Source organism: Bos indicus, chromosome 22, assembly GCF_029378745.1.
Source record: "Bos indicus isolate NIAB-ARS_2022 breed Sahiwal x Tharparkar chromosome 22, NIAB-ARS_B.indTharparkar_mat_pri_1.0, whole genome shotgun sequence".
Lineage (NCBI taxonomy): Eukaryota > Metazoa > Chordata > Mammalia > Artiodactyla > Bovidae > Bos > Bos indicus.
The window spans coordinates 52589701-52617268 of record NC_091781.1 but is presented as its reverse complement, the minus strand read 5'-3'; the positions used below and the strand labels follow the sequence as shown (position 1 = coordinate 52617268).

Genomic DNA, 27568 nt, shown 5'->3' with positions numbered 1-27568 from the left:
GGGAAATGCAAATTAAAACCTCAGCGAGAGACCACTTCATACCTGTTAGAACTGGCGATCTTCACCAGGTCCTGAGGAGGGAGGATATGGATCAAGCGGAACCACCATTTACTGCTAGTAGGAGCGTCAGTTCAGTTCAGTCGCTCAGTCGTGTCTGACTCTTTGAGACCCCATGGACTGCAGCATGCCAGGCCTCCCTGTCCATCATCAACTCCTGGAGTTTGCTCAGTCTCGTATCCATTGAGTCAGTGATGCCATCCAACCATCTCAGCCTCTGTCGTCCTTCTCCTCCTGCCTTCAGGATCTTTCCCAGCATCAGGATCTTTTCAAGTGAGTCACTTCTTTGCATCAGGTGGCCAAATTACTGGAGTTTCAGCTTTAGCATCAGTCCTTCCAATGAATATTCAGGACTGATTTCCTTTAGGATTGATTGCTTTCATCTCCTTGCAATCCAAGAGACTCTCAAGAGTTTTCTCCAACACCATAGTTCAAAAGCATCAATTTTTTGGTGCTCAGCTTTCTTTATGAGCCAACTCTCACATCCATACACGACTACTGGAAAAACCATAGCTTTGACTAGACAGACCTTTGTCAGCAAAGAAATGTCTCTGCTTTTTAATATGCTGTCTAGGTTGGTCATAGCTTTTCTTCCAAGGAGCAAGCGTCTTTTAATTTCATGGCTGCAGTCACCGTCTGCAGTGATTTTGGAGCCCAAGAAAATAAAATCTATCACTGTTCCCACTGTTTTCCCATCTATTTGCCATGAAGTGATGGGACCGAATTCCATAATCTTGGTTTTTTGAATGTTGAGTTTTAAGCCAGCTTTTTCACTCTCCTCTTTCACTTTCATCTAGAGGCTCTTTAGTTCTTCTTCACTTTCTGCCATAAGGGTGGTGTCATCTGTGTATCTGAGGTTATTGATATTTCTCCTGGTAATCTTGATTTCAGCTTGTGCTTCATCCAACCTGGCATTTCACATGATGTACTCTGCATATAAGTTAAGTAAGCAGAATGACAATATATAGCCTTTACATACTCTTTTCCCAATCTGGAACCAGTCCATCGTTCCATGCTTCCTGACCTGCATATAGATTTCTCAGGAGACAGGTAAGGTGGTCTGGTATTCCCATCTTTCTAAGAATTTTAACAGTTTGTTGTGATCCACACAGTCAAAGGCATTGGCATAGTCAATGAAGCAGATATTTTTCTGGAATTCTCTTGCTTTTTCTATGTTCCAATGGATGTTGGCAATTTGATCTCTGGTTCCTCTGCCTTTTCTAAATCTAGCTGGAACATCTGGAAGTTCTCAGTTCACGTACTGTTGAAGCCTAGCTTGGAGAATTTTCAGCATTACTTTGCTAGTGTGTGAAATGAATACAGTTGTGCAGTAGTTTGAAAATTCTTTGGCATTGCCTTTCTTTGGGATTGGAATGAACTGACCTTTTCCAGTCCTGTGGCCACTGCTGAGTTTTCCAAATTTGCTGGCATATTGAGTACAGCACTTTCACAGCATCATCTTTCAGGATTTGAAATAGTTCAACTTGTATTCCATCACCTCCACTAGCTTTGTTCATAGTGATGCTTCCTAAGGCCCACTTGACTTCACACTCCAGGATATCCTGCTCTAGGTGAGTGATCACACCATTGTGGTTATCTGGGTCATGAAGACCTTTTTTGTACAGTTCTTCTGTGTATTCTTGCCACCTCTTCTGAATATCTTCTTCTTCTGTTAGGTTCATACCATTTCTGTCCTTTATGGTGCCCATCTTTGCATGAAATATTCCCTTGGTATCTCTAATTTTTCTGAAGAGATCTCTAGTCTTTCCCATTCTATTGTTTTCCTCTATTTCTTTGCACTGATCACTGAGGAAGGCTTTCTTATCTCTCCTTGATGTTCTTTGGAACTCTTCATTTAAATAGGTAGATCTTTCTTTTTCTCCTTTGCCTTTCGTTACCCTTCTTTTCTCAGCTATTTATAAGCCCTCCTCAGATAACCATTTTGCCTTTTTGCATTTCTTTTTCTTGCAGATGGTCTTGATCATGGCCTCCTGTACAATGTTATGAACCTCCATCCATAGGTCTTCAGGCACTCTATCAGATCTAGTCCCTTAAACGTATTTGTCACTTTCACTGTACAATTGTAAAGGATTTGATTTAGGCCATACCTGAATGGTCTAGTGGTTTTCCCTACTTTCTTCAATTTGAGTCTGAATTTGGCAATAAGGAGTTCATGATCTGAGCCACAGTCAGCTCCTGGTCTTGTTTTTGCTGACTGTATAGAGCTTCTCCATCTTTGGCTACAAAGAATATAATCAATCTGATTTTGCTATTGACCATCTGATGATGTCCATGTGTAGAGTCATCTCTTGTGTTGTTGGAAGAGGGTGTTTGCTATGACCAATGCATTCTCTTCGCAAAACTCTGTTAGCCTTTGCCCTGCTTCATTTTGTACTCCAAAGCCAAAGTTGCCAATTACTCCAGGTATCTCTTAACTTCCTACTTTGGCATTCCAATCCCCTATGATGAAAAGGACATCTTTTTTTGGTGTTAGTTCTAGAAGGTCTTGTAGGTCTTCATAGAACTGTTCAACTTCAGCCTCTTTACAAATAATTTGGAAAACTCTGGAATTTTCTAATAAAGTTAACCATACATCTATTCTATGAACAAGCAATTCCACTCCTATGTTTATTCCCAAAAGAAGCAAAAGCTTATATGCACAAAAAGTCTTGTACCTGCGTGTTTATCAGTACCTTTATTCATAATAGCCCCTAACTAGAAACATCCCAAATGTCCATCAACAAGAGAATTTATGAACTGTGAAAACTCATGAAATGGATAACTATTTAGCAATAAAAAGGAATCAACTGATGATACACATGAGAACATGGTTTAATCTCAAAAACAGTATGTGGAATTGAATGAAAGCAGTCAAAAGGTACAAACTTCCAGTTATAAGATAAATAAATTCTAGGGATGTAATGTACAACATGATTAGTATAATTAACAATATCATATGTTACATATGAAAGCTGCAAAGAGAACAAATCATAAGAGTTCTCACAAGGAAAAGTGTCTTTCTATTTCTTTAATTTTGTGTTTATGAGATGATGGCTGCTCACCAAACTTAATATGGTAATCATTTCATGACATATGTAAGTCAAATCATTAGGCTGTACGCCTCAAACTTATACAGTGCTATATGTCAATTATATGTCAATAAAACTGGAAGGAAAAAAGACAAAAACAGTATGTGGAAGGCAGACCCAAAAGAACAGACTGTATGGTTCCATTAATGTGAGATACAATAACCTGCAACTCTAATGTGACAGTAAACAGAACAAAGGTTATCTCTGGGAGGGGATGATAGAAAGGAATATAAAGCAGCATCTGGATCGATGGAGATGTTCTCCATCATGATTTTGATGTTAACATGGGTATGTATTTGTTAAAACTCATAAAAGAGTACACTGCAATATGTGCATTTTACTATATATAAATTATACCTCAATAAAGAAAATAATAAGAGAAATACATTGAGATAATAGTCATTCATCAACATAAACCTCTAACCTCATCAGTTTTTAAATATGACTAGAGACGGAGTGCAGAAGAATTGATGCTTTTGAACTGTGGTGTTGGAGAAGACTCCTGAGAGTCCCTTGGACTGCAAGGAGATCCAACCAGTCCATACTAAAGGAGATCAGTCCTGGGTGTTCATTGGAAGGACTGATGTTGAAGCTGAAACTCCAGTACTTTGGCCACCTGATGTGAAAAGCTGATTCATTGGAAAAGACCCTGATGCTGGGAAAGATTGAGGGCAGGAGGAAAAGGGGACGACAGGGGATGAGATGGTTGGATGGCATCATCGACTCAATGGACATGGGTTTGGGTGGACTCCGGGAGTTGGTGATGGACAGGAAGGCCTGGCATGCTGCGGTTCATGGGGTCATAAAGAGTCGGACACAACTGAGCAACTGAACTGAACTGAGAGAAGGAAGCAACGGCACGTAGCAAAGTAGAAATAAAAATAATTTAGTCTAAATAAGAAATGATTTTAAAAGCTTCTATTCATAACAATCCAGAAATAAAGCTATAATACCAACTGAATTAAAGTGAGATTTTTCTATGAGTAACTGAAACTGAAGATGATGGTGGCTCAATTAAGAGAGTTTATTTCTCTCTTGCATAAAGAGATGTGATGGCATCTATATTTGCTCTATAAATTCCAGAGAGTCAAGTTCCTTCTGAATTTCTGTTCTATACCCTTAACATGTTCCTCATGTTCCAAGATTGCTGCTCAAGCTCCAGTCACCATGAATATACTCTAGCCAGCAAAGAAGAAAGTGACAAAGGGCTTGTTCTCCTTTCTTTGAAAGGTATCTTTAATACCTTCCAAAATTCATACTCAACATCACTACTTACATTTTATTGACCAGAACTTATTACCAAACTTAAGACAGGTGGGAAGGTTGGAAATGTATTCTTTATCCTGACACCATATATGCCCAGAAGGAAGGGTCTGAAAGAAGCCATAAGACCATCAAGTTGACTCTTTTATTCACCTAACTATTCATATGCACCTTCTCCCCATATGCAAAATGCACGATCCTCTCCTAAAAGAAGGCAAACTCAAACTTTCATGAAAGAAATCAAGAAACAGTGAAGTGCTCTGCACAATGACAGAGAGGTAATCTGGGACCACATGGTAGTGAGGGAAACAGGCCAGTAGAGACACACTGTGTGTGGTGTTGGCCGCTCAGTCATGTCCAATGCTTTGCGACCCATGGAGTGCAGCCCACCAGGCTCCACTGCCCAAGGAATTCCCCAGGCAAGAACACTGGAGTGGGTGGCCATTTCCTTCTCCAGGGGATCTTCCTGAACCAGGGATCAAACCCAGGTCTCCTGCATTGCGGCCAGATTCTTTACCGTCTGAACCCCAGTAAGCGACCCAAACTGTCCCCTCCCTGAGTCTCAGTGCTGTTCTCCATAGCCTGGCCAAGGCAGTCTGGTGCTCCAGGCTCCATAAACCTAGAAGGGGAGCAACAGAATCACACAGAAAAGTGGGGTGATGTTTAGGCATAACGCCCTGACCCCTCTCCGGCTTCCAGGCTTCTCTCTCACTCCCTCCTTCCCAGATGCAGTGGCTAGCAAACTCACCTGCAAAGGTCCCTGCAGAGATGCTAATGGCTATGAGGGACACAGAAGCAGGACCCAACTTCTAAAGCCATCTGTCCACTCACATCACATCAGATCACTTCACTCCAGGGCTTTAAAAGACCATGAATACTTTCCTAAGCTAAATGTGAGATAAGTTCTCTTCAGTGACCCCAGACCAGTAGAGATGCAGAACACACAAATGATTCTCCAAACATTTATTGGGTTGACATCAGAAGTCTCCACACTCTGTAATACTTCAACACAACTTGGGGTGAGCCTGGATGTGGCCACTGGAGCCCTGGAAAGGGGGTTCCAAGACTGGGTTGCCCCCGGAGGGCTTGTGTGGCAGAGGCAGATACTCACAGGTGGATCTACGCTGGGGAGCAGGGGACCTTTTCCAAACCTAGATAACTGAGTCACATGAAGACATGGTAGGGCCTCCTCGCTCTCTCCCAACAATCACCACACAGACCGGTTTGATAAAAGTGTCAGATCTAACACTGCTTCACCAGTGACGATGTCTCTTCTTTGCCAGATGTTCCCCATGATGTGGATGAAGCATCATGTCCACCTGGCAGATCGCTGTCCATCCAGCTGGGATGTTTTCACCCACTCCTTCCTGGCAAGCAGAGCACGGCCAAGGGGTAGACATGGATGAGGCAGGGAAACTTCCAGGGCTTCTTGCTGCCAGCTCTCTGTCATGTGAATCTCCACAAGATCAGTGGATACCAAATGGAATTCAGGAATTGGCACTAAAGTAGGAGTGGGAGGTCAGAGGCAGGGCTAGGTGTGAGACTCAGAAACAGCGGGAAGTGTGGACCAGGGTGATCACAGGGTCACCAGGAGGCCCAGGGGCAACACCACACACAGCAACAGGAGGAGCACCACTGGATACAAAGAGGCAGCCTTGTTCACCACTGCAACTAGCCACTTAGCGTAGAGAGCAGTTTCTGTGTAAACTCCAGGCGTATTGTTACGACCACAGCCAACGCCCCAGCTCACAATCCCTACCTGGACCCATGTGGTACTGTACTGACAGACCAGAGGGCCCCCAGAATCTCCCTGAAAAAGAGAAAGAAATCAAACTTCAGGAATGGAAGAGCACCCACATCAGGGCAGGCTGACTGCACAGCAAGACACTGAGAGACGGGCATCTGTGAGCCTTCCCCAGACATCTCCCAGGCCCAGATTTCCGTGATGGTAAGAACTGAGGACTGAAAAGTCAACTGGAAAATTTTAGTATCCTCTGAAGACATTATGACTGGTCATTTCCTACACTACGTGCATGTGTGCTAAGTTGCTTTAGTCATATCCAGCTCTTCGAGCCCGCCAGGCTCCTCTGTCCATGAGACTCTCCAGGCAAGAATACTGGGGTGGGTTGCCATGCTCTCCTCCAAGGGATCTTCCCAACCCAGGGATCGAACCCAGGTCTCCTGCGGCTGCTGCACTGCACACAGATTCTCTACCACTGAGCCACCAGGGAAGCCCTCCTATACTACAGTGGTTGTTAAACACTTCAAATACGACCTCTGCACTGAGCCCCTTAATCCGTACACCTAGCCTAAGTTTCTGTAGAGCTCCTGACCATACAGCCAGCTGACTCCATATATTAAGCTACACTCTCAAGACATCCCACATACTCATCCCAGCTCATGCAAACACTGCACATCCTTTTCCAAAACTGCTCTGGTGCCCCCCACCAACCAGCTCAGTCAGAAACTCAGAGTCCTCTTCAAGCTCTCCCTCACTCCCATCCTCACATGCAATCGGTTACCAAGAACTGATGACAATGTGCTTCAGATCCCCTCCACCCCTCCATGAGCCCAGGTCCTGCCTGGGGCTCAGCACCATTGCCCACATGGAGAAAACAAACTCCCGGCCTACAGGCCTGCCTGGACAGGACCAAGAAGCGCAGCACAGCACTGCAGGCCACACGTTCTGACTCCAGCCCCTACTCTGGCCATACTGGCCTCCTCATTGCTCCAGACTGGAAACCCATTCCCTAAACAAGACCGGTGCTTCAGACCTTGAGCCTCGAACTCACTGCTCCCTCTCCCACAGTGATGTTCTCCTCTTGCCAGGATCCAAACACTCATCCTCTGAGACCTGTCCCCCGCTCAGGAAGCTGCTCAGGGCAGAGGGGATGCTGTGGGCCCAGGGCTCCTACAGGCACTCCCAGAGGCCCTGGAACTTCTGTCTCTGGAGGGCCCACATCTGTATAGTAAGATGTATAATGTCTAGGTGGCTGGGTTGTGAGCTGGGAGACTGAGCTAATGTGGGTGAATGCTGAAACTGGCACAGAAGTGCCCATAGAAAGAACTCAATTACAGGAACTACATGATTATCATCATCACCCCCAACTTCACTGCATCCTGGCAGCACCCCCAGGATGTAGGGCTCCTCCCTATTGGAGAAACAGGCCAGGCCGGCTCATAGGTATCATGAGGGGTTCTCCCCTGAATCTCCTTAAGTAAAGACTGAAAGATAAGGTGGGAAATAACCCAGGCCCTGTCACTGGGGAAGAAGGATACAGACGTGGCAAGGGACCCATGAACTTACCTGACAAGAATCTTTTCCTATACTATTATAGCCGCAGATCACTCCTTCTTGTACTAAATCCTTATCTGTTCGTAGGGCCATCTGGAGCAGCCCATTACATTTTTCATAGTACATGATATATTGGTCGATCTCCTGGAGAACTTCAGACACAAGTGGGCCTTCTACAAACAAAGAAGAAACTCGGCAGGTGATAGATCTGCACAGGTGAGTGATAAGCCCCCAAACACCTTAAATCCCACCTCCCCCCCGAAGAAGGCATTATAGAGGTCATTGTCCCCATCTGACAATGGAAGAAACTGAAGCCCCAAGCTGGCAAGGGGAGAAGAGAAGGTAGGAACCAAATCCACAACAAAATAAGGAAGAACAGATCAGGACAGGAAGAGGCAAGCCTGACCATTGTGAGAAATGATAACCAAGCATCTGCCACTCTGCGTATCAATAGTAATCATGAAAGGCATCGCATACATTGGCAAAATGCCTTTACTTTAAAGCAGAATCACAGATGCTCAGACAAGGAGCACCCGAAAGCAACAATCCAGGCTCTTTCCAGAGATAAGAGGCCCTATAGCCTCAGCAACAGGGGTCTTCTGGCTCTGCCAAGATGCCCAAGGACAGAAAGTTCCCTACACACCAAGGCAAGTACTTCCAGCAACAGACAGCTCTGACTGGCAGACAACTCATCACATCCTGAAGAGTTAACCCTGGAGAGAACTCCAGAGCATCCGGTTCTGTCCCCAAGGAACCTAAAAATACCCCCAAACCAGTCAGACACACTTGCCCACAAATCTGCAGGAGACTTTGCCCATGTATTTTTTCTTCAGAGGACAGCTCTGGTTCCCAGGACTGGTGCCTTTCATAAATGGCTGGCATCAAATATTTGTGTTGCAACAAAAGATTTCAATCAATTTCTGGGCTCCAGCCATTTGGGAACCATTAACCTGGCTGCTCCCTTACCCACCCGCCAGGTGGTAGCCTCTCCCACCCCACCACTTTAGTGCTATTGCTTACTCCAGGGATAAGGCTGCCCCCCTCTACCCAAGGTTACTACCTCCTCACCGTCTCACCAAATTCTTGCTTCCTTCCCCATCCGGTCACCCAGCACCTGGTCCCAGCTTGCACGCGGAAAGTCTTCTCAGGGATGCATATAGGCTGGATAACGCCAGTGAAATTTACAGGGTAGCGGAGCCGGAGAAGAGCAAGGTCATTTTTAACGGTTCCACTTGTTGAGAACTGAGGGTGAACGACGACGCGGCTGACAGGGACCACCAACCCTGATAATGTACCCTGGAGTTTCCGATCTCCCATCATGACACTGTACTGGTAACGGCTGTGGGAAGAGGACATGTCCCTCATAGAGACCCTGGGAAGCATCCTTTGTGCCTTTCCACACACATCAGCTGTTTCCCAATCTGGCCCCAACCTCCCTCACCACTCTCTCCATGCCCCTATCCCCAAAATCCCCTCCTAATGACTTTCAAAATGGATTTGCTACAACTGGATTTGATCATCAAATTAGCATTCCTGGTAACAAGACTACCAAAATGCAGAATCTCTCCCATTTTGATTGTGCGGGCTTTGGTTTGGTTTGGTTTGGGTTTTCTATCAACTTGCAGGGCAATAGAAACTAAAGGGTGTCTGAGGAGGGCAGGACTCTGGCATCTCCACTGTCATTACTCACCTTAAAATACAGTGGCCTGCAGTCAGCACCCACCTCTCTGTGACGAGGGAAGCTCCGCACACATGTCTGTTACGGACCCTCAGGCTCACCTGCCAGGGCCACTTCCCTTCCTCGCTGTCGTGTCCTCCCAAGATTTTCAGGAACACTTGGCCGCACGCTGGGGTGAGGACAGGGTGGCAAGGAGAACCTCTGAGAAACAGGCCCTGACCCCCGGGAGCCTCCGATACAGCCAAGAAGGCCATGTCCTCTTAGGCTCCAGGGCAGCGCTTCCAAACCCGCAGGCCTTGGATCCGCACACGAGGCTCACCGCCACCCCCCCCCTCCCCCGCCTTGGGTTCCACAGCAGGGCTGCGCTGATTCAGACCCCAATCCTCCCAAGCTCCTGAGGAGCAGCAGCTCCCACCCTGGCGCCTCAGCCCGCCCCTCCGGACGCCCAACGCTGAGAGTCACCTAAGCTAAACTCCACCAACTTGGGGACTTCGGAAGCGCCTCTGAGGGGTGGCTGGGCCACCGTGCGGTTCTTCGCGTCGCCTCCCGAGGGAGCTGGAGGGGGCAAGGACGTAGCCGACCCATCCTCCGAGGCCTCCGTGAGCCAGGGTTGAAGGAGCAGAAGCCAGACCAGGAGGGTGTGGGGGCCGCCCAGGGACGCCATGGGCTCCGCGATAGCCTCCGCGCTCTGCGGCGCCCCCTCGCGGCTGGCGGCTGAGTAGCAGCATGGGGACCACGGCGCATCTGGCTGCTGCAAGCCGGCCTGAGAGCGCAGTCACGCTCTCGCTCTCAGATCCTCATCCGAGACAGTCTCCACCCAGAAATCAGCCCAAGACCGAAGGGTTAGAGTCCATCTGAGGAGACTGTCCTTGCTAGGGGCCTGCCAATTTAATGTTTTTGAATTGTGGTGCTGGAGAAGACTCTTGAGAGTCCCTTGGACAACAAAGAGATCAAACCAGTCAATTCTAAGGGAAATCAACACTGAATACTCATTGGAAGGGCTGCTGCTGAAGCTGAAGCTCCAATACTTTGGCCACCTGATGCAAACAACTGACTCACTGGAAAAGACCCTGATGCTGGGAAAGACTGAAGACAAAAGGAGAGGAGGGCAACAGAGGATGGGTGGTTGGATGGCATCACCTATTCAAGGGACATGAACTTGGGCGAACTCTGGGAGACAGTGAGGGAGGGAGGCCTGGCATGCTGTAGTCCATGGGGTCGCAAAGAGTTGGACATCACTTAGCGAGTGAACAACAACAATTTAAAGGCAGGTGCTTCCTGACACCCCTGCCCTTCTTGGTGTGGTACCTGGCCTGGAGCTGGTGAGGATGGGCAGTCTAGGAATTTGCTGAGGAGCCCTAATTCTCCATAACGGTTTCTCAAGGCACGGCTCATTCACCAGACCTCGACTTGGAGGTAGGGGGACTGCAGATGAAGTGGGCTGGGCAAAGGACCTGGCTGCCATGGCTTTTTCCATCATGAGGATGGATACCTTTAAAAATGAGCCTCCAGCAAAGACACCTGTGGGTCAATCCATTCTTATTAGCTCTATGTCCCTGATATCTATTTGTCTTTGTTGCTTAAATGCTTCTACCAGGCCTCTGCCTCTCTGGGTTTCATTATTCCTGTCCAAGTCAGGGGAAAAACAATACTAATGCTTGAGTTTCAGTACTTCCCACTTTTCCCAGCCAAAAGAGGATTGCCAGTTACAATGTTTTTGAGGATGTGGGTGTTCCTCTCACAATTTATTTTCAATGTCTTGTTGAGGGGGTTATTATCTAAATTCCTCTTTCTCTGCATTTCTCTCTACATTAAGCCAGGAAATTTCTGGCATATCAACTTCCTTTTGTACAGTCTACTACTGCATTCAGGTTTAAGACAACCCAATAAACAGGTATCCATAGAAGCATTCCTACTTGCCTGAACCACCAAACTGAATTCCAAATTTCTAGCAAGTGCACTCTTCATAAATTTGGCCCCAACCCTACCCAATCAAGAACCCCTCAAATCCAGTCGTATCCATATACCCTTGTTTGTTCCCATGTAGATCAGCAAAATCTTGCAGTTCTTTTTGTAAGGAAGCCTTCTACCCTGGGTTATACTTTGCCCCTATCCTAGAACATGCTGGGATCTTACACTAGTTATTAGGTCTAGAAGCAGTGAAGACTGGGTGGTATAGGGAGAGAATTCAGTTCAGTTCAGTCGCTCAGTAGTGTCCGACTCTTTGCGACCCCATGAATCACAGCACGCCAGGCCTCCCTGTCCATCACCAACTCCCGGAGTTCACTCACTCATGTCCATCAACTCAGTGATGCCATCCAGCCATCTCATCCTCTGTCATCCCCTTCTCCTCCTGCCCCCAATCCCTCCCAGCATCAGAGTCTTTTCCAATGAGTAAACTCTTCGAGTGAGGTGGCCAAAGTATTGGAGTTTCAGCTTCAACATCAGTCCTTCCAATGAACACCCAGGGCTGATCTCCTTCAGAATGGACTGGTTGGATCTCCTTGCAGTCCAAGGGACTCTCAAGAGTCTTCTCCAACATCACAGTTCAAAAGCATCAATTCTTCGGCACTCAGATTTCTTTACAGTCCAACTCTCACATCCATACGTGACCACTGGAAAAACCATAGCCTTGACTAGATGGACCTTTGTTGGCAAAGTAATGTCTCTGCTTTTTTAATATGCTATCTAGGTTGGTCATAACTTTCCTTCCAAGGAGTAAGCGTCTTTTAATTTCATGGCTGCAGTCACCATTTGCAGTGATTTTGGAGCCCCAAAAAATAAAGTCTGACACCGTTTCCACTGTTTCCCCATCTATTTCCCATGAAGTGATGGGACCGGATGCCATGATCTTCGTTTTCTGAATGTTGAGCTTTAGCCAACTTTTTCACTCTCCTTTTTCACTTTCATCAAGAGGCTTTTTAGTTCCTCTTCACTTTCTGCCATAAGGGTGGTGTCATCTGCATATCTGAGGTTATTGATATTTCTCCTGGCAATCTTAATTCCAGCTTGTGCTTCTTCCACCCTAGCGTTTCTCATGATGTACTCTGCATATAAGTTATATAAGCAGGGCAACAATATACAGTCTTGATGTACTCCTTTTCCTATTTGGAACCAGTCTGTTGTTCCATGGCCAGTTCTAACTGTTGCTTTCTGACCTGCATATAGGTTTCTCAAGAGGCAGGTCAGGTGGTCTGGTATTCCCATCTCTTTCAGAATTTTCCACAGTTTATTGTGATTCACACAGTCAAAGGCTTTTGCATAGTCAATAAAGCAGAAATAGATGTTTTTCTCGAACTCTCTTGCTTTTTCCATGATCCAGCAGATGTTGGCAATTTGACCTCTGGTTCCTCTGCCTTTTCTAAAACCAGCTTGAACATCTGGAAGTTCACGGTTCACGTACTGCTGAAGCCTGGCTTGGAGAATTTTGAGCATTACTTTACTAGTGTGTGAGATGAGTGCAATTGTGCGGTAGTTTGAGCATTCTTTGGCATTGCCTTTCTTTGGGATTGGAATGAAAACTGACCTTTTCCAGTCCTGTGGCCACTGCTGAGTTTTCCAAATTTGCTGGCATATTGAGTGCAGCACTTTTACAGCATCATCTTTCAGGATCTAAAATAGCTCAACTGGAATTCCATCACCTCCACTAGCTTTGTTTGTAGTGATGCTTCCTAAGGCCCACTTGACTTCACATTCCAGGATGTCTGGCTCTAGATGAGTGATCACATCATCATGATTATCTTGGTCATGAAGATCTTTTTTGTACAGTTCTTCTGTGTATTCTTGCCACCTCTTCTTAATATCTTCTGCTTCTCTTAGGTCCATACCATTTCTGTCCTTTATCGAGCCCATCTTTGCATGAAATGTTCCCTTGGTATCTCTAATTTTCTTGAAGAGATCTCTAGTCTTTCCCATTCTGTTGTTTCCCTCTATTTCTTTACATTGATCGCTGAGGAAGGCTTTCTTCTCTTGCTATTCTTTGGAACTCTGCATTCAGATGCTTATATCTTTCCTTTTCTCCTTTGCTTTTCGCTTCTCTTCTTTTCACAGCTATTTTTAAGGCCTCCTCAGACAGCCATTTTGCTTTTTTGCATTTCTTTTCCATGGGGATGGTCTTGATCCCTGTCTCCTGTACAATGTCACAAACCTCCGTCCATAGTTCATCAGGCACTCTATCTATCAGATCTAGTCCCTTAAATCTATTTCTCACTTCCACTGTATAATCATAAGGGATTTGATTTAGGTCATACCTGCATGGTCTAGTGGTTTTCCCTACTTTCTTCAATTTAAGTCTGAATTTGCCAATAAGGAGTTCATAATCTGAGCCACAGTCAGCTCCTGGTCTTGTTTTTGTTGACTGTATAGAGCTTCTCCATCTTTGGCTGCAAAGAATATAATCAATCTGATTTCAGTATTGACCATCTGGTGATGTCCATGTGTAGAGTCTTCTCTTGTGTTGTTGGAAGAGGGTGTTGGTTATGACCAGTGCATTTTCTTAGCAAAACTCTATTAGTCTTTGTCCTGCTTCATTCTGTATTCCAAGGCCCAATTTGCCTGTTACTCCAGGTGTTTCTTGACTTCCTACTTTTGCATTCCAGTCCCCTATAATGAAAAGGACATCTTTTTTGGGTGTTAGTTCTAAAAGGTCTTGTAGGTCTTCACAGAACCGTTCAACTTCAGCTTCTTCAGTGTTACTGGTTGGGGCACAGACTTGGATTACTGTGACATTGAATGGTTTGCCTTGGAAACGAACAGAGATGATTCTGTCGTTTTTGAGATTGCATCCAAGTACTGCATTTCGGACTCTTTTGTTGACCATGATGGCAGAGAACTGGTGTGCCCTTATTATGTAATTTACTCACATGAGGTCATTACAGTGTCTGTAAGGCAGAGAGACCAGCCTTATGAAATGGGAGGAGGTGCTGTTTCTGTTAGCAAGAGAGGCTCAATGTGGCTGGGCGTCAGGGTGTCCTAAATCTATCCAAATGTATACCCCCTTGTAAATTTTCAGGGTCTCACTCCCAAATCTATGGCCTAACTTTTTCATAAGAGTGCTGATGAATCTCTTAATTCAGTTGATGTTGAAATTCAGCAAACCCAAAAATAATGAGCCCTAAACCCCGTGCTCCACAAGAAGCCACTGCACTGAGAAGCCCACTCGGCACAACTGGAGAAAGCCCATGTGCAGCAATGAAGATGCAGTGCAACCAAAGCTAAATTAATTAATTTTAAGACAGAAAAACCAATTGCAAATTTTCTATTAATGGTGAACTACAATGATATTTTATGTGTTTCATCGTTTTTTTTTTTTTTTTGCCACATGGCATATGGGATCTTACCGAACTTCCCCAACTAAGGATCAAACTCGCCCCCCTGTATTGGAAGTGCAGAGTCTTAACCACTGGACCACCAAGGAAGTCCCTATACATTTCATCTTTAAGAGTACATTTCATGCGGAGAAGTGTCACCAAATGCTATTAACCCATGAACATAGGGCTTGAAGCAAAAAAATCTTCACTTGAAAGGTATTTGTTGAGTTCTTTTGGATTCTTCTCCAGTCATTTGCCTTTTATCCTGTCATTACATTGCAAATTAATCACTTCATTGAAGTTTAGGTGGAAGCCACTCAACCACCATGTTAAGTAGATTTTTGAAATATGTAAATCTCCTTTGCACTGACATTGAGGTACAAAAACTGCCTCTGGAACAGTAACAGAAAACTCAGAAAATATATCTACTGCAAATGTGCGTGGAAATGCCTGTCTTACATCTTGTTTTAGCTTTGGACAGCACAGGGACTTTATAAAGTAGCTAATACAACTTGTGATTCAAAAAATGTTACTTATCATCAAAGTGATTTACCATAATACAGATAATAATGGGCTTCCCAGGTGGCACAATGTTAAAGAATGCAGCTGCCAATGCAGGAGACAGGAAACACGGGCTCAATCCCTTGGTCGGGAAGGTCCCCTGGAGTAGGAAATGGCAGCCCACTCCAGTATTCTTCCCTGGAAAAGTCCATGGACAGAGAACCCTGGTGAGCTACCGTCCATAGGGTCGCAAAGAACTGGACACAACTGAGCAGCAGCACACACACACACACACACAGACAACGACACAAAACTAATCGAGGATTGGGAAACACTGTCACAAGGCACTTGCACTACCTGAGAAACGAATACCAGTATTTGAAAGAAGAGGACTCATCTCAAGATACTCACTGTAAACTCAAGGGAGACCAAAAAAGGTAAATACTGCAAGTAAGACAACAGTGGGCCTTCCCTGATGGCTCAGAGGTAAAAATCTGCTGCAATGCAGGGAACACGGATTTGATACAAGGTTCCAGAAGATTCCCTAGAGGAGGAAATGGCAATCCACTCAGGATTCTTGCCTGAAAAATTCCATGGACAGAGGAGCCTCACTGGCTACAGTCCATGGGGTTGGAAAGAGGCGGACACGACTGAGTGATTGAGCAGAGCATGAAGACAATAGTGAGGGAAAAACAGAATCACAAAAAAGACTCCATCGATGTAAAGAGAAGGGGAAAGAGAGGAAAAGAGAAAGAAGAGACAGGAGAAATAGAAAAAACAAGCAAGCTGGTAGATTTTAATCCAACAATAACAGTACTTACACCAAAGGTAAATGAATCTATTAGATTACATTAGTAGTTTTATTAATTCATGTTCATGTCGTATTATATGAATTAAGACAGACTGCAGAGATTTTTTTTTAAAGCACAACTATTTATCCACATTAAATATAGACAGGTTATAGGGGAAAGTATAGAATATAATACATAATGCAAATACTAATCGAAAGAAGAAATGGCTAGATTACTATCAGGTAAAGTCAACATCAGAACAAAGAATATTGTCAGGGATAAATAAAGACAGTAATTGCATAGTAATAAAATCTAAATATGTTAGGATCCTAAATGGAGCTAGTAACAAATCTTCAAAATTTACAGAGCAAGGGCAAAAAAAAAAAAGATATTATGACCACAATTAGAATTTGGAACTTTAACATGTCTTTCATAATTGATAGAAAAAGTATACAGAGAATTAGTAGGCATATATAAGATCTGCAAAACACTATCAGTGAATTAGACCTAATTGACATTTATAGAATACTCTATCCTAACAGCAACAGAATATATCTTTTTTTGAGTGCACATGTAGAATACACCAAAATACAGCATATTATGGGCCATTAAACAAATGGCAGCAAATTCAAAAGAATTAAAATTGTACAAAATATGTCTTCAGATTATAACAGTATTAAGCTAGAAACCAATAATATAAAAATATCTAGAAAATTGCAAAATGTTTAGACAGATATTAAAACTTTAATTTTGTACTTCCAGAATGGCTGCGTGAGGAACTTGATTGATTCTCTCTTTAGAGAGCAAGCTATTTATAGCTGGTGAAAATTATTTAAAAAATAACTAAGTTCTCTGGAAATTGGCCTGAGAGGACACAGAAAATTGAGAAATATTTATGCAAGAAAATCTAAAAAATCTTGGTGAGAACGAAGAGTTCTTGGCAAGAGTCTGTGGTATGTGAGCCATGACCAGCTCCTATCCCCACTCCTTAGCTTCATATTATGGAAATGTGCTCTGGGCAAGTGGCCAAGTCAACTGGGTCTCCCTCTCTCCCAACTATGGTTTCACTCAGAAGTAGATAGCTGTGTCTTTCACTCTCCCAAGACCAACTGCAGAAGCTCTATTCTAGCAGGCACGACTAAGAAAACCTTCCTTCCCTCACTTAATTCCTGCTCAGAGCAGAGGCTCTAGTCCAGGCAGAGCAGGCTAAGAATCCCAAGTCTTCAACGGCCCCCTCCCAGTTCCCTCCCAGAGCAGAGATTCCAAGCTGGAGCAAGGGAGATACCATCTCACTCTCCAGTGCCCACTCCTGGAACAGGAGTTTCACTCCAAGAGAAGCAGGCTGCCATCCACTTCCCTAGCTCTGCTGCAATAGCTCAAACATCCTGCCCAGGAGAACAGGCTCTGTGACTCTGGTTGAAATAACTGAATTTATTATTATCTGGAACAAAGGGTGGAGAAACTCATGCCTAATGGAGTTGTTAAGAACAAAAGACATCTTCCTGGTGAGCACTTAAGAGAGCGGCAGTAGCTCCATGATGCTAGTGACAGATTAACAGCAGATTAACCAGAAGTTGAAAAGAGAAAACCAGTGAAAGAGGTGGCCAAGAAGAGTTCTCCTGGAGGCACACTCATCCCCGGCGGGGCGGCGGGGGGGCGGTCTAAAACACTGCGTATGTGCTAGGCTATGCCAACTCAGGAACAATAAGAGCAGGAAGTAGGGGTTTCCCTGGTGGCTCAGTGGTAAATAATCTGCCTGACAATGCAGGAGACACAGGTTCGATCCCTGATCTGGGAAGACCCCACAGGCTGCGAAGCAACTAAGCCCCTGCGCCACAACTACTGAGTTTGTGCTCTAGAGCCGGGAAGCCGCAATTACTGAGCCCACGCACCCTAGAGCCCATACTCCTCAACAAGAGAAGCCACCGCAATGAGAAGCCCAAGCACCACAACTAAAGAGTAGCGCCCCCTTGCGGCAACTAGGGAAAACTTCGTGCAGCAACTAAGACCTGCTGCTGCTGCTGCTGCTAAGTCGCTTCAGTCGTGTCCGATTCTGAGCAACCCCATAGACGGCAGCCCACCAGGCTCCCCCGTCCCTGGGGTTCTCCTGGCAAGAACACCGGAGTGGGTTGCCATTTCCTTCTCCAATGCATGAAAGAGAAAAGTGAAAGTGAAGTCGCTCAGTCGTGTCCGACTCCTAGCGACCCCATGGACTGCAGCCCACCAGGCTCCTCTGTCCATGGGATTTTCCAGGCAAGAGTACTGGAGTGGGGTGCCATTGCCTTCTCCAACTAAGACCTAGAACAACCAAAATAATAAATAAAATGATAAAAAACATAAGGGCACGAAGTAGAGCAAATATAAATGTGCTTCCCAAACCAAACACAGATCTATCAGCAGAGGGCAGAACCCTTGCTAGTTCAACGGATCAAAGCACAGCCTGCACAATGAGCTTTTCTGACCCAGAGGCAACTCCTAAAAAGCCCAGCTTAAAAATAAAATCACACTCATCCATAGTTGGCTGAGAGGCAGTGCACATACCAAAGGCTGTATCTTTTAGGAATGAATGGACAGGGAATTTCCAAGTTTCTAGTCATCAGATGAACATGTGGGGGAAAAGTAAATTCCCTAAACGGTGAAAACAGTCTCCAAGACATGCACACATTTCCAAAGGTAAACAGTGAAAATAAAACTAACCAAAGGGGCTTACACACAACCAGTGACCAATAAGAGGCTTATGCTGATCCACGAGTTAACACTAGGAAGCCAGGCTACAAAATAAAAATAAGGAAAAAAAAAAAAAAACATGAGCAGGGATATCAGAGGCTGCAAACTGAGAGGGAAAGAGACTTCACAAAATTATCTCACACAAATACTAAACAAACAGACAAATGATCACAATCCAGGGTAACCAGGGTAAACAAATGATCACAATCAGTATCCAGGTTTGTACCACATTATCTGTGATGTCTGCTATTCAATGAAAAAATTACAAAGCATACAAAGGGATGAAATAAAATTTTGAACATAAACTTCTTTCTCCACCTGTTTGAGCCACTACCCCCTCATCTTTAGCATGCACTGTGTATCTGCATCATATAACTAAGTCCATTAGAAGACACGGGAATGCCTACTCACCAAAACAAAAGCAATTTCCTCCTGACACCAGAAGGTAACTCCTTAGGAGATAACATTCCTTTCTCAATCCTGTAAGAGGTCGCAGTAACCCTCTAACCTTACTGGACTACGTAAATTGTCAATATGTGACTCTGTGCATAAACCTTTGTCTCAAATCTTATATAACTGTGCAATGACCTCTAAGAGGCAGAACAACACAGTCCGGAGAACTTTCTGAAAGACTGTCTCCTGGATTATAATCCTCAAATTGGCTCAAACAAAAGTTTCCATTTCTTTCTTAGACTGACTGATTAATTTTTTTTATCAACAAAAGATACACGACAGTTTAACCAATACATAGGAAAACAAGCAGATAACAGAAACTATCTTTTAGGGACCCCATGTGTTGAACATAGTAGACAAAGGCTTCAAAATAGTTATTTTAAATATGTTCAGAGAAGAAAAACAAAATAAGCATGCACACACATACATACATACATGTCATCTCAACTGAGGCAAGAACATTCCTTTCTTTGGGATTCCCTAGTGGCTCAGACAGTAAAGTGTCTCCCTGCAATGCGGGAGACCCAGGTTCGACTCCCAGGTCGAGAAGATCCCCTGGAGAAGGAAATGGCAACCCACTCCAGTACTCTTGCCTAGAAAATTCCATGGATGGGGGATCCTAGTGGGCTACAGTCCATGGGGTTGCAAAGAGTCTGACACGACTGAGCGACTTCACTTTCACTTTTCAATACTCTTTTATGATCAAAAAAAAGGAGTAAACTAAGAATAGGAAGAAACCTCCTCAATATGATGAAGGCCATATATGAAAAAGCCACAATGAGGGGCTTTCCTGGTGGCTCAGTGGTAAAGAATTCGCCTACCAATGCAGGAGACATAGGTTCAATCCCTGGTCCAGGAAGATCCCACATGCCATGGAGCAACTAAGCCTGTGTGACACGACTGCTGAGCCTGTGCTCTAGGCCCAGGAGTCACAACTACTGAGCCCGTGTGCCGCAGCTACTGAAGCGCGCATGCCTAGAGCCTGTGCCCCACAACAGGAGAAGCCACCTCAATGAGAAGCCCGAGCACTGCAACTGGAGAGGAGCCCCACTCACTGCAACTGAGAAAGCCCGCGCAGCAGTGAAGACCCAGCCCAGCCAGAAATAAGATACACACATAAAATTATATATAAAAGAGAAAAACCCACTATGAACACCATACTTAATGGCAAAAGACCTAAAGCTTTTCCCCTAAGATCAGGAACCAGACAAGGATTCCCACTTCCACCACTTCTATTCAACATAGTATTGAAGGTTCTAGCCAGGCAATTAGGCAAAATAAAGGCACCCAAACTGGACAGGCAAAAGTAAAATCATCTCTGTTCACATGATCTTATATATAGAAGTCCCTAAAGATTCCACACAAAGAAAAACCCTAATAGAGATAACAAATGAATTCAGAAAAGTTGCAGGATATAAAATCAACATGCAAAGATCTGTCACATTTCTATACACTAATAGTGAACAATCAACAAGGAAATTAAACCAAATATTAACCAGAAATCAATGACAGCTTAAATATCAAACTGAAAACTCCTAGGGCTTCCCCGGTGGCTCAATGGTAAAGAATCCACCTGCCAATGTAGGAGACACGGGTTGGATCCCTGATCTGGGAAGATCCCACATGCTGCGGAGCAACTAAGCCCGTGTGCCATAACTACTGAGCCCACGTGCTGCAGCTACTGAAGCCCGTGCCCCCTAGAGCCTGTGCTCAGCAACAAGAGAAGCCACCGCGATGAGAAGTCCTCAAACCGCAACTAGAGAAAGCTCGAACAGCAACAAAAATCTAACACAGCCAAAAATAAAGAAATAAAAATTTTCATACTCCTAGAAAAAATTATAAGGGCAAAATCTGTGTAACCTTGAAGTAGGCAAATACTTTTGTGACGTAATGCGTGCTTAGTCACTCATTCATGTCTGACTCTTTGCGACCCCATGGACTGTAGTCCGCCAGGCTCCTCTGTCCATGGGTTCTCCAGGCAAGAATGCTGGAGAGCGTTGCCATTCCCTTCTCCAGGGGATCTTTCCCACCCAGAGACTGAACCTGTGTCTCCTGTGTTTCCTGCATTGCAGGCAGATTCTTTACCTACTGAGCCACAGGGGAAGCCCCTTTGTGAAGTAGACACAGAAACAACTGATAGAAGAAAAATTGATAAATTGGACTTTATCAACATTAAAGAATTCTGTTCTTTGAAAACTACTGTTGAAAGAATGAAAAATTCAAGGCAGAGATTGAAAGAAAATATTTGCAGTACATCTATAGGACAAAATATTTGTATCCAGAATACATGAAGAATTCGTACAACTCTGTAAGAAGACAAACGGCCCAGTAAAAACAACAAAAGCCAAATACTAGTGACAGGAAGCAGAGCAGTGGTTGCCTTGGGCCAGGGGGCAGAGGGAAGAATGAACTGTGAAGGGACACAAGGGCACTTTTACAGGGGATGGAATTGTTCTGCATCTTGATTATTGTGGCTTTACAAATATATCTCTCTCAAAGCTAGTCAACTATGTGCAATTTACTGCACTTAAAAATACACCTTGCTAAAATTCATTTTTAAAAATAAATAAAATCAGGATTAAAAAAAGGAAATGACAAAAACAAGTCTACTTGCAATTTATATCAAAAAGAATAAAATACTTAGAAATGCATTTAACCAAGAAGGTGAAAGTATACTGAAAGCTACAAAAACTTCCTTTAAGGAAATTAAAGATTTAAACAGAAAGGCATCCTATACTGAAGAATAGGAAGATAGAACTGAGAGCTCAGAAAAAAAAACACCTCACATATATAGTCAAATGATTTTCAACAAGGGTGTCAAGAACGTTCAGTGAAAAGAGGATAGAATTTTCAACAAACTGCGCTGGTACGACTGTATATCCTCAGGCAAAAGAATGAAGTTGGACCCTTACCTTACACAATACACAAAAATTAACTCAAAATGAATCAAAGACCTCAATGTAAGAGGTAAAACTATAAAACTCTTAAAAGAAAACATAGGAAAACATCTTCATGAGATTGGATTTGATGGTGATTTCTTGGGTATGACTCCAAAAGCACAGACACAAAAGAAAAAACAGATAAACTGGATTTCATCAAAATAACTTTTGGTTTACAAAGAACACTATTAGTAGGGTTGAAAGATAGTCCACAGAAAGAGAGAAAATATTTGTAAATCGTATATCTGATATGGGATTAGTATCTAAAAACATAAAGAACTCCTACAACTCAATGACAAAAACCCCAACAACCCAATCCAAAAATCAACATAGGTGGTGGGATGGGGAGGGTGGGAGGGAGGCTCAAGAGGCAGTATATACACATATATATATATACACACATACTTATGGCTGATTCACATTATTGTATGGCAGAAACCAAGACAACTTTGTAAAGCAATTATCCTCCCATTAAAATTAAAAATAAATAAATTTAAATGAACATAGAAATTGAGTAGACATTTTTCCAAAGAAGATACACAAATGGCCAGTAAGCACATGAAAAGACATCATGTCTTTTACCCAACATCACTAATTATTAGGAAAATACAAATCAAAACCACAAGATATTACTTCATACCCATTACGATGGCTAAAAATAAACAATCTGAAATCAACAACACAGAAAATAACACGTGTCAGTAAGGATGTGAAGAAATTGAAACCCTGTGCATTGTGGAGAGGGAAGAGGAAGGACATAAGGGGAGACAGTAGGGAGGCAAGCAGAGGGGGTGCAGGGAGGGAAAGAATGGAAGAAGCTGAACTATTTATACACAGGAAAATCAAAACGCATCATTTGCAGAAGATACAATTGCTTTCTAAAACAAATCCAAACAAACCACCTGAAAAATTAATAAAACTATACAAAAACAAACTAAGAGGGCTGGGAGAAAAGATCAATATACAAAATCAATAACTTGCTATCTGTAGCAATAATAAATTAGAAAATGTAATAGAAAAAAAAAGATATTGCATTAAAGATAGCCGCACACTTTTTTTTTTAATACCTAGGAATTGGCACAAGGCTTTGCACCGTCTGCCTGTGTTCCTCTGATCTTTTTATTTTTTTAACTTTTATTTTGTATTGGGATATAGCCAATTAACAAAGTTATGATAATTTCAGGTGAACAGCAAAAGGACTCAGCCATCCATATACATTTATCCAGTCTGCCCACAAACTCCCCTCCCATCCAGGATGCCACATAACAGTGAGCAGACTTGCACATGCTATATAGTAGGTCCTTGTTGGTTATCCATTTTAAGTATAGCAGTGTGCACATGTCAATCCCAAACTCCCGATCCTCTCCCCCATCCTTCTCCCTGGCAACTGAAAGTTCATTCTCTAAATCTGTGAGTCTATTTGTTTTGTAAGTAAGTTCTTTTGTATCTCTGACCCTTTCTTACCTCTCTCTTCCTCATTCACAGGGCTCCAACCCTACTGGCCTCTTCCATATGCCTCACTGGCTCCTGCCTCCTAGCCTCTGCACTGGCTGTTCCCTTTGCCCCCAGATAACCACACAGCTTATTTCCTCACCTCCTGGATCTATACCAGGATCAGTAAATTTTTCCTGTAAAAGGCCAGATAGTCAATATCTTAGGCATTGTGGGTTGAGAGACAAAAATCTAGTGTATGCAGGTACTTAGATAACAAGAAAGAAAATGAATTTCCACAAAATGTATATTGATGAAATTTAATACACAACCAGAAGAACTGAGTACTGGGTTTGTTTTGGGTTTTTTTTTCTTTTGGTTTTGGTTGGGGTAATACAGGTCTACTAAGAAGAATGGAATTCTTTAGGGGGATAACATCAAAATTAGTGTTCCCTATCATGGAAATGATTGCAAATGCTCTTCTGGAAAAACTATTCTTGGCTAAGAGGTGGTGAACCAGATTTGGGGTGTACTCAGAAGGCAATAGCACCCTACTCCAGTACTCTTGCCTGGAAAATCCCATGGATGGAGGAGCCTGGTAGGCTGCAGTCCATGGGGTCGCTGAGAGTTGGACACGACTGAGCGACTTCACTTTCACTTTTCACTTTCATGCACTGGAGAAGGAAATGGCAACCCACTCCAGTGTTCTTGCCTGGAGAATCCCAGGGACAGGGGAGCCTGGTGGGCTGCCAGATGTCTATGGGGTCGCACAGAGTTGGACACGACTGAAGCGACTTAGCAGCAGCAGCAGCAGCAGCAAATGTCTCCTCACTGAGGCTTTCCCAGGACACCCTCTCAAAAAGTGTGCCCCTCTTCTCTGCCCTCTTGATCACCCTTATCCTCTAATTTTCTCTGTGGCACTTCTCACAATTTGAAATACTATATGTTTTACTCAGTATATGTGGGCTGTCTTCCCCCTCCATACGTAAACTTTCTGGGGACAGGGTTTCTATCTGTCTTGTCACTGCTGGAGTCCCAGCACCAGAACAGGACTGGCACACAGCAGGCACTCAATAAGCATCTGTTAAATCAATGAACGAATGAATAAAACTCTGGGGAAGAGAAATGAGCAGAGTTGAGATCAGGCACCTGTAAGAGATCAGAGCACTGCCTGGCACATGCTTTGCTCGGTATTAGTGTTACTGTTGTTCCTTTCAGCGGGGGCCCAAGCATCCAGAAAGTGTAAGCCCCAAAGCAAACAAATCTTCCAGCCACCAGATGCATCCATCGCTCACCTATCCACCTGCTACAACCCCTCTCCCTGTCCCCCAAGAGGGTTCCTGTCCCTCCACTGAAATCTGTGTCCTCCTCTGGCTCTCTCTGTCCCTCAGCTACAGACGGGGCTTCAGGACCAGTTCCCAGGGGCCCTCGCCCCCTCCAGTGCCTCTAACAGAGTCCCTACTCACTGCCAGGGATGCCTGGTACCCAACCGTCTGATTCCACTCTCCATTCTGGCCCCCACCCCACCTCTTCATTGCCTAAGTATTCTGGGCCCCCATCTCTCAGCCTGACTAACTGCACCTCACTCTTCGCTTTCTCCTCTGCAAAGCCTTTCCTGACACCCTTCCCTTACGGGGTGTCCTCAGCTGTCTATGCTGGCCCTTCACTGAACACTCTCATTCCATCAGGACATCTGTGCTGCCCTATTTATCTCCCCACAGGCCCTTCCTTTACCTCCCCAACTCCGCTCCAGAAGACCTAGACTTGACCCTTGGCCCCTTAGCTCTTGAGAGTCCCCGCCTCCAACCCCCTGGAAATTACTTGTTCCTGGGGTCCATTTGCTCCCCCTTGCTGGTCCTCTCTCTAATCCCACAACAGCCCCATCCTACAGGGGAGGAAATGAGAGGTCAGAGGTTAAGCGTTTTGCCAGGACCACACAAGGAGGCAGGAGGGAAGCGGGACCCTGGGCAGGGCTGAGGAGGAGTGGCGCCGGCAGCACTGGCCTGGGGTGCACAACATGGCAGACAGACGGAGGGACAGATTTTTGGATGAGCCAGCCGCTCGGCTGGGGCTGGAAACCAGAACGCCTCCTCTCTGCAAGGCCAGGCGTCAGGGGCTCACCCTGAGGCGGCTCCCCCGCCCGCTGGCCCACCGCCAGCCGTCATCCCCGTGAGGTCAGCCACGGGGCCGCGATTTCGGGGAAATACCAGCTCCTTATTAAAAACAGGCGGTGGTCAGGCCCCTGCTGCTTTCCCAGTAGAAACTAGGCTGTTTGTTCCAACAGGAACAAGAGTGGGCAGGGCCGCGCGGGGGCCAGAGCCGCGGTACCTGGCGGAGGGTCCAGGCGGGCCTGAGGAACGGGAGTGAGGTGGGGGTTGGCTTCCCACGTCTTGGCGAAGGCAGCCGGTAAGGGGACTGCCACCCAGCACATGACCGCTGGGTCAGGGGCCGGGACCGGACACCGCGCGCGAGGAAGACGTGACAGGCTTCCCGGCAGCGGGACCTCAGCTCCAAACTCCGGGAGCCTGCAGCGCCAGAGACGCGGGCGGGTTGCTAAGCCCCGCCCCTTCCGGGTGCAGCCCCGCCCCCCGTCCCGCGGGCGCCCACTCGGCTGCGAGCCGCCGGGCCCTGCAGGGGGCGGCAGAGGGCCGTGCTCCACGCTCCGGGCGCCGGCCGCCGGGCATCTGGAGCGCGTTAGACCTGGGCGGCCGGCGGCGGCGTGAGCTCATCCCGGCCGGCCCGCTGCGGTTTCCAGGCGCGGCGGAGGGAGCAGAATACAGAAGCTTTGCGCCGCTGGCCCCCCGGGGGAGCGCGGCGGGAGCCGAGCTCCTCTGGGATGTGGGTGTGAGCCGGGGCGGCGGCAGTGTGTGTGTGTGTGTGTGTGTGTGTGTGTGTGTGTGTGTGTGATGTGGGTGGGTGTGTGTGATGTGTGTGGGGGTGATGTGGGTGTGATTGGGTGTGAGCCAGGGCGGCAGTAGTGTGTGTGTGTCCCCGCAGGAGAGATTGCCTATGATAAGTTGCACACATCACAGCACATACTCCTCATTTTACAAAAAAGAAGCCTGAGTGCAGGGGAGAGAGGAGAGGGCCGGCTGGGTGACACATGGCTATGACTCCAGGTGCCCCGCCCCTCAGCCTGTGTCCGTCTGTGTGCGTGTGTGTCTGTGTGTGTGTGTGTGTGTGTGTGTGTGTGTGTGCCCGCGCGCGCGCGCGCGCGCGCACCAGCGATGAGCCGGCCCATCGTGTCCCACAATGCCAGGGTCAGTGCCGGAGGTGGCCAGGGGGCGGGGTTCCTTCCCCCCATAAGACATTCTTCCTGGTCCCTGCCCCATCCCCTGCCCACCCCGATCCGCGCAGGACCTTGGCATTCATTTCCTTCAGGAAGCAGGGAGAGACTCCTTCACACAGAACCCTGGTGAACAGTGACACACACGTAGGTCCAGACTCGCACGTGGAGCACACACTACATAAGAGAAAACTTTCAGTTGTCAGGGCTCCCCCGAACCGGGAGGGCCAACAGGCAGATTGCAAAGTGGCGACAAGCTTTGGAGGGGCCTCTTGGTGAGATGCCCCCATCTCACCAAGGGAACAGGAGGGGCTGGAGGTCACTGAACCCTGCATCCTGGGGGCTCCAGCTCCCTACAGGGTGGGGGCACTTGTGGGCTGCACCAGACGGAGGGGGAAGCTAGGGCTGGAGCAGGCAGCTCTGAGGATCCAGGGTTCCCCTAACCCATCAGGCTGGTCCTTCCCTTGGGCCCTCACCTCAGGCACCTACTGTCCCAGCTTTGGGTGGTCATTGCGCCAGCTGTGCTGGAAACGAGGGACGTGGCCCAGCACCCGCCAGCCTTCCTGGCTGGGCTTGAAGCTCTGTCATGCCCACATCCTCCTCTCCTTGCCCCACAGCTGGGCAGAGGCTCAGAAACAAAGACCCTGCCTGCAGGACGGGCCACAGGGCTCCATCAGCCTGCTCACTATTGCTCCCTGGGCCCAAAGCACACATCTGCAGGGGCTGGTGATGCTGGGCTTGCTGGGAGC

The 27568-nt window shown here is 45.9% G+C and overlaps 1 protein-coding gene across 2 annotated transcripts; it reads right to left on the bottom strand.

The window, feature by feature from the left end:
- Positions 1–5355: 5355 nt before the first annotated feature.
- Positions 5356–26059, bottom strand: LOC109576503 (putative serine protease 42). Of its 2 annotated transcripts, none has more exons than XM_070776790.1 (5): positions 25862–26059; positions 9395–9551; positions 8781–9043; positions 7717–7877; positions 5356–6219 (listed from the first exon to the last, which is right to left on the bottom strand). In XM_070776790.1, the coding sequence occupies exons 1-5, from the start codon at positions 25962–25964 to the stop codon at positions 5986–5988; spliced, it is 918 nt and encodes a 305-aa protein (XP_070632891.1). In that variant the 5' UTR covers positions 25965–26059; the 3' UTR covers positions 5356–5985. The 2 variants fall into 2 exon arrangements, with proteins under 2 accessions (XP_070632891.1, XP_019840715.2); XM_019985156.2 differs by having other exon boundaries at positions 9845–25973.
- Between the last annotated feature and the right edge of the window lie 1509 nt (positions 26060–27568).

Bases quoted from the DNA above. Each gene is read 5' to 3' on its own strand.
- LOC109576503 (XM_019985156.2), bottom strand. From the start codon at position 10,046: ATGGCGTCCCTGGGCGGCCCCCACACCCTCCTGGTCTGGCTTCTGCTC. The intron at 7,878-8,780 runs GTGAGACGGTGA...CTTTGTTTGTAG, and splicing joins GGGAAGGAAGCAAGAATTTG to AAGGCCCACTTGTGTCTGAA. The intron at 6,220-7,716 runs GTAAGTTCATGG...TCTCTTTTTCAG, and splicing joins TAGGAAAAGATTCTTGTCAG to GGAGATTCTGGGGGCCCTCT.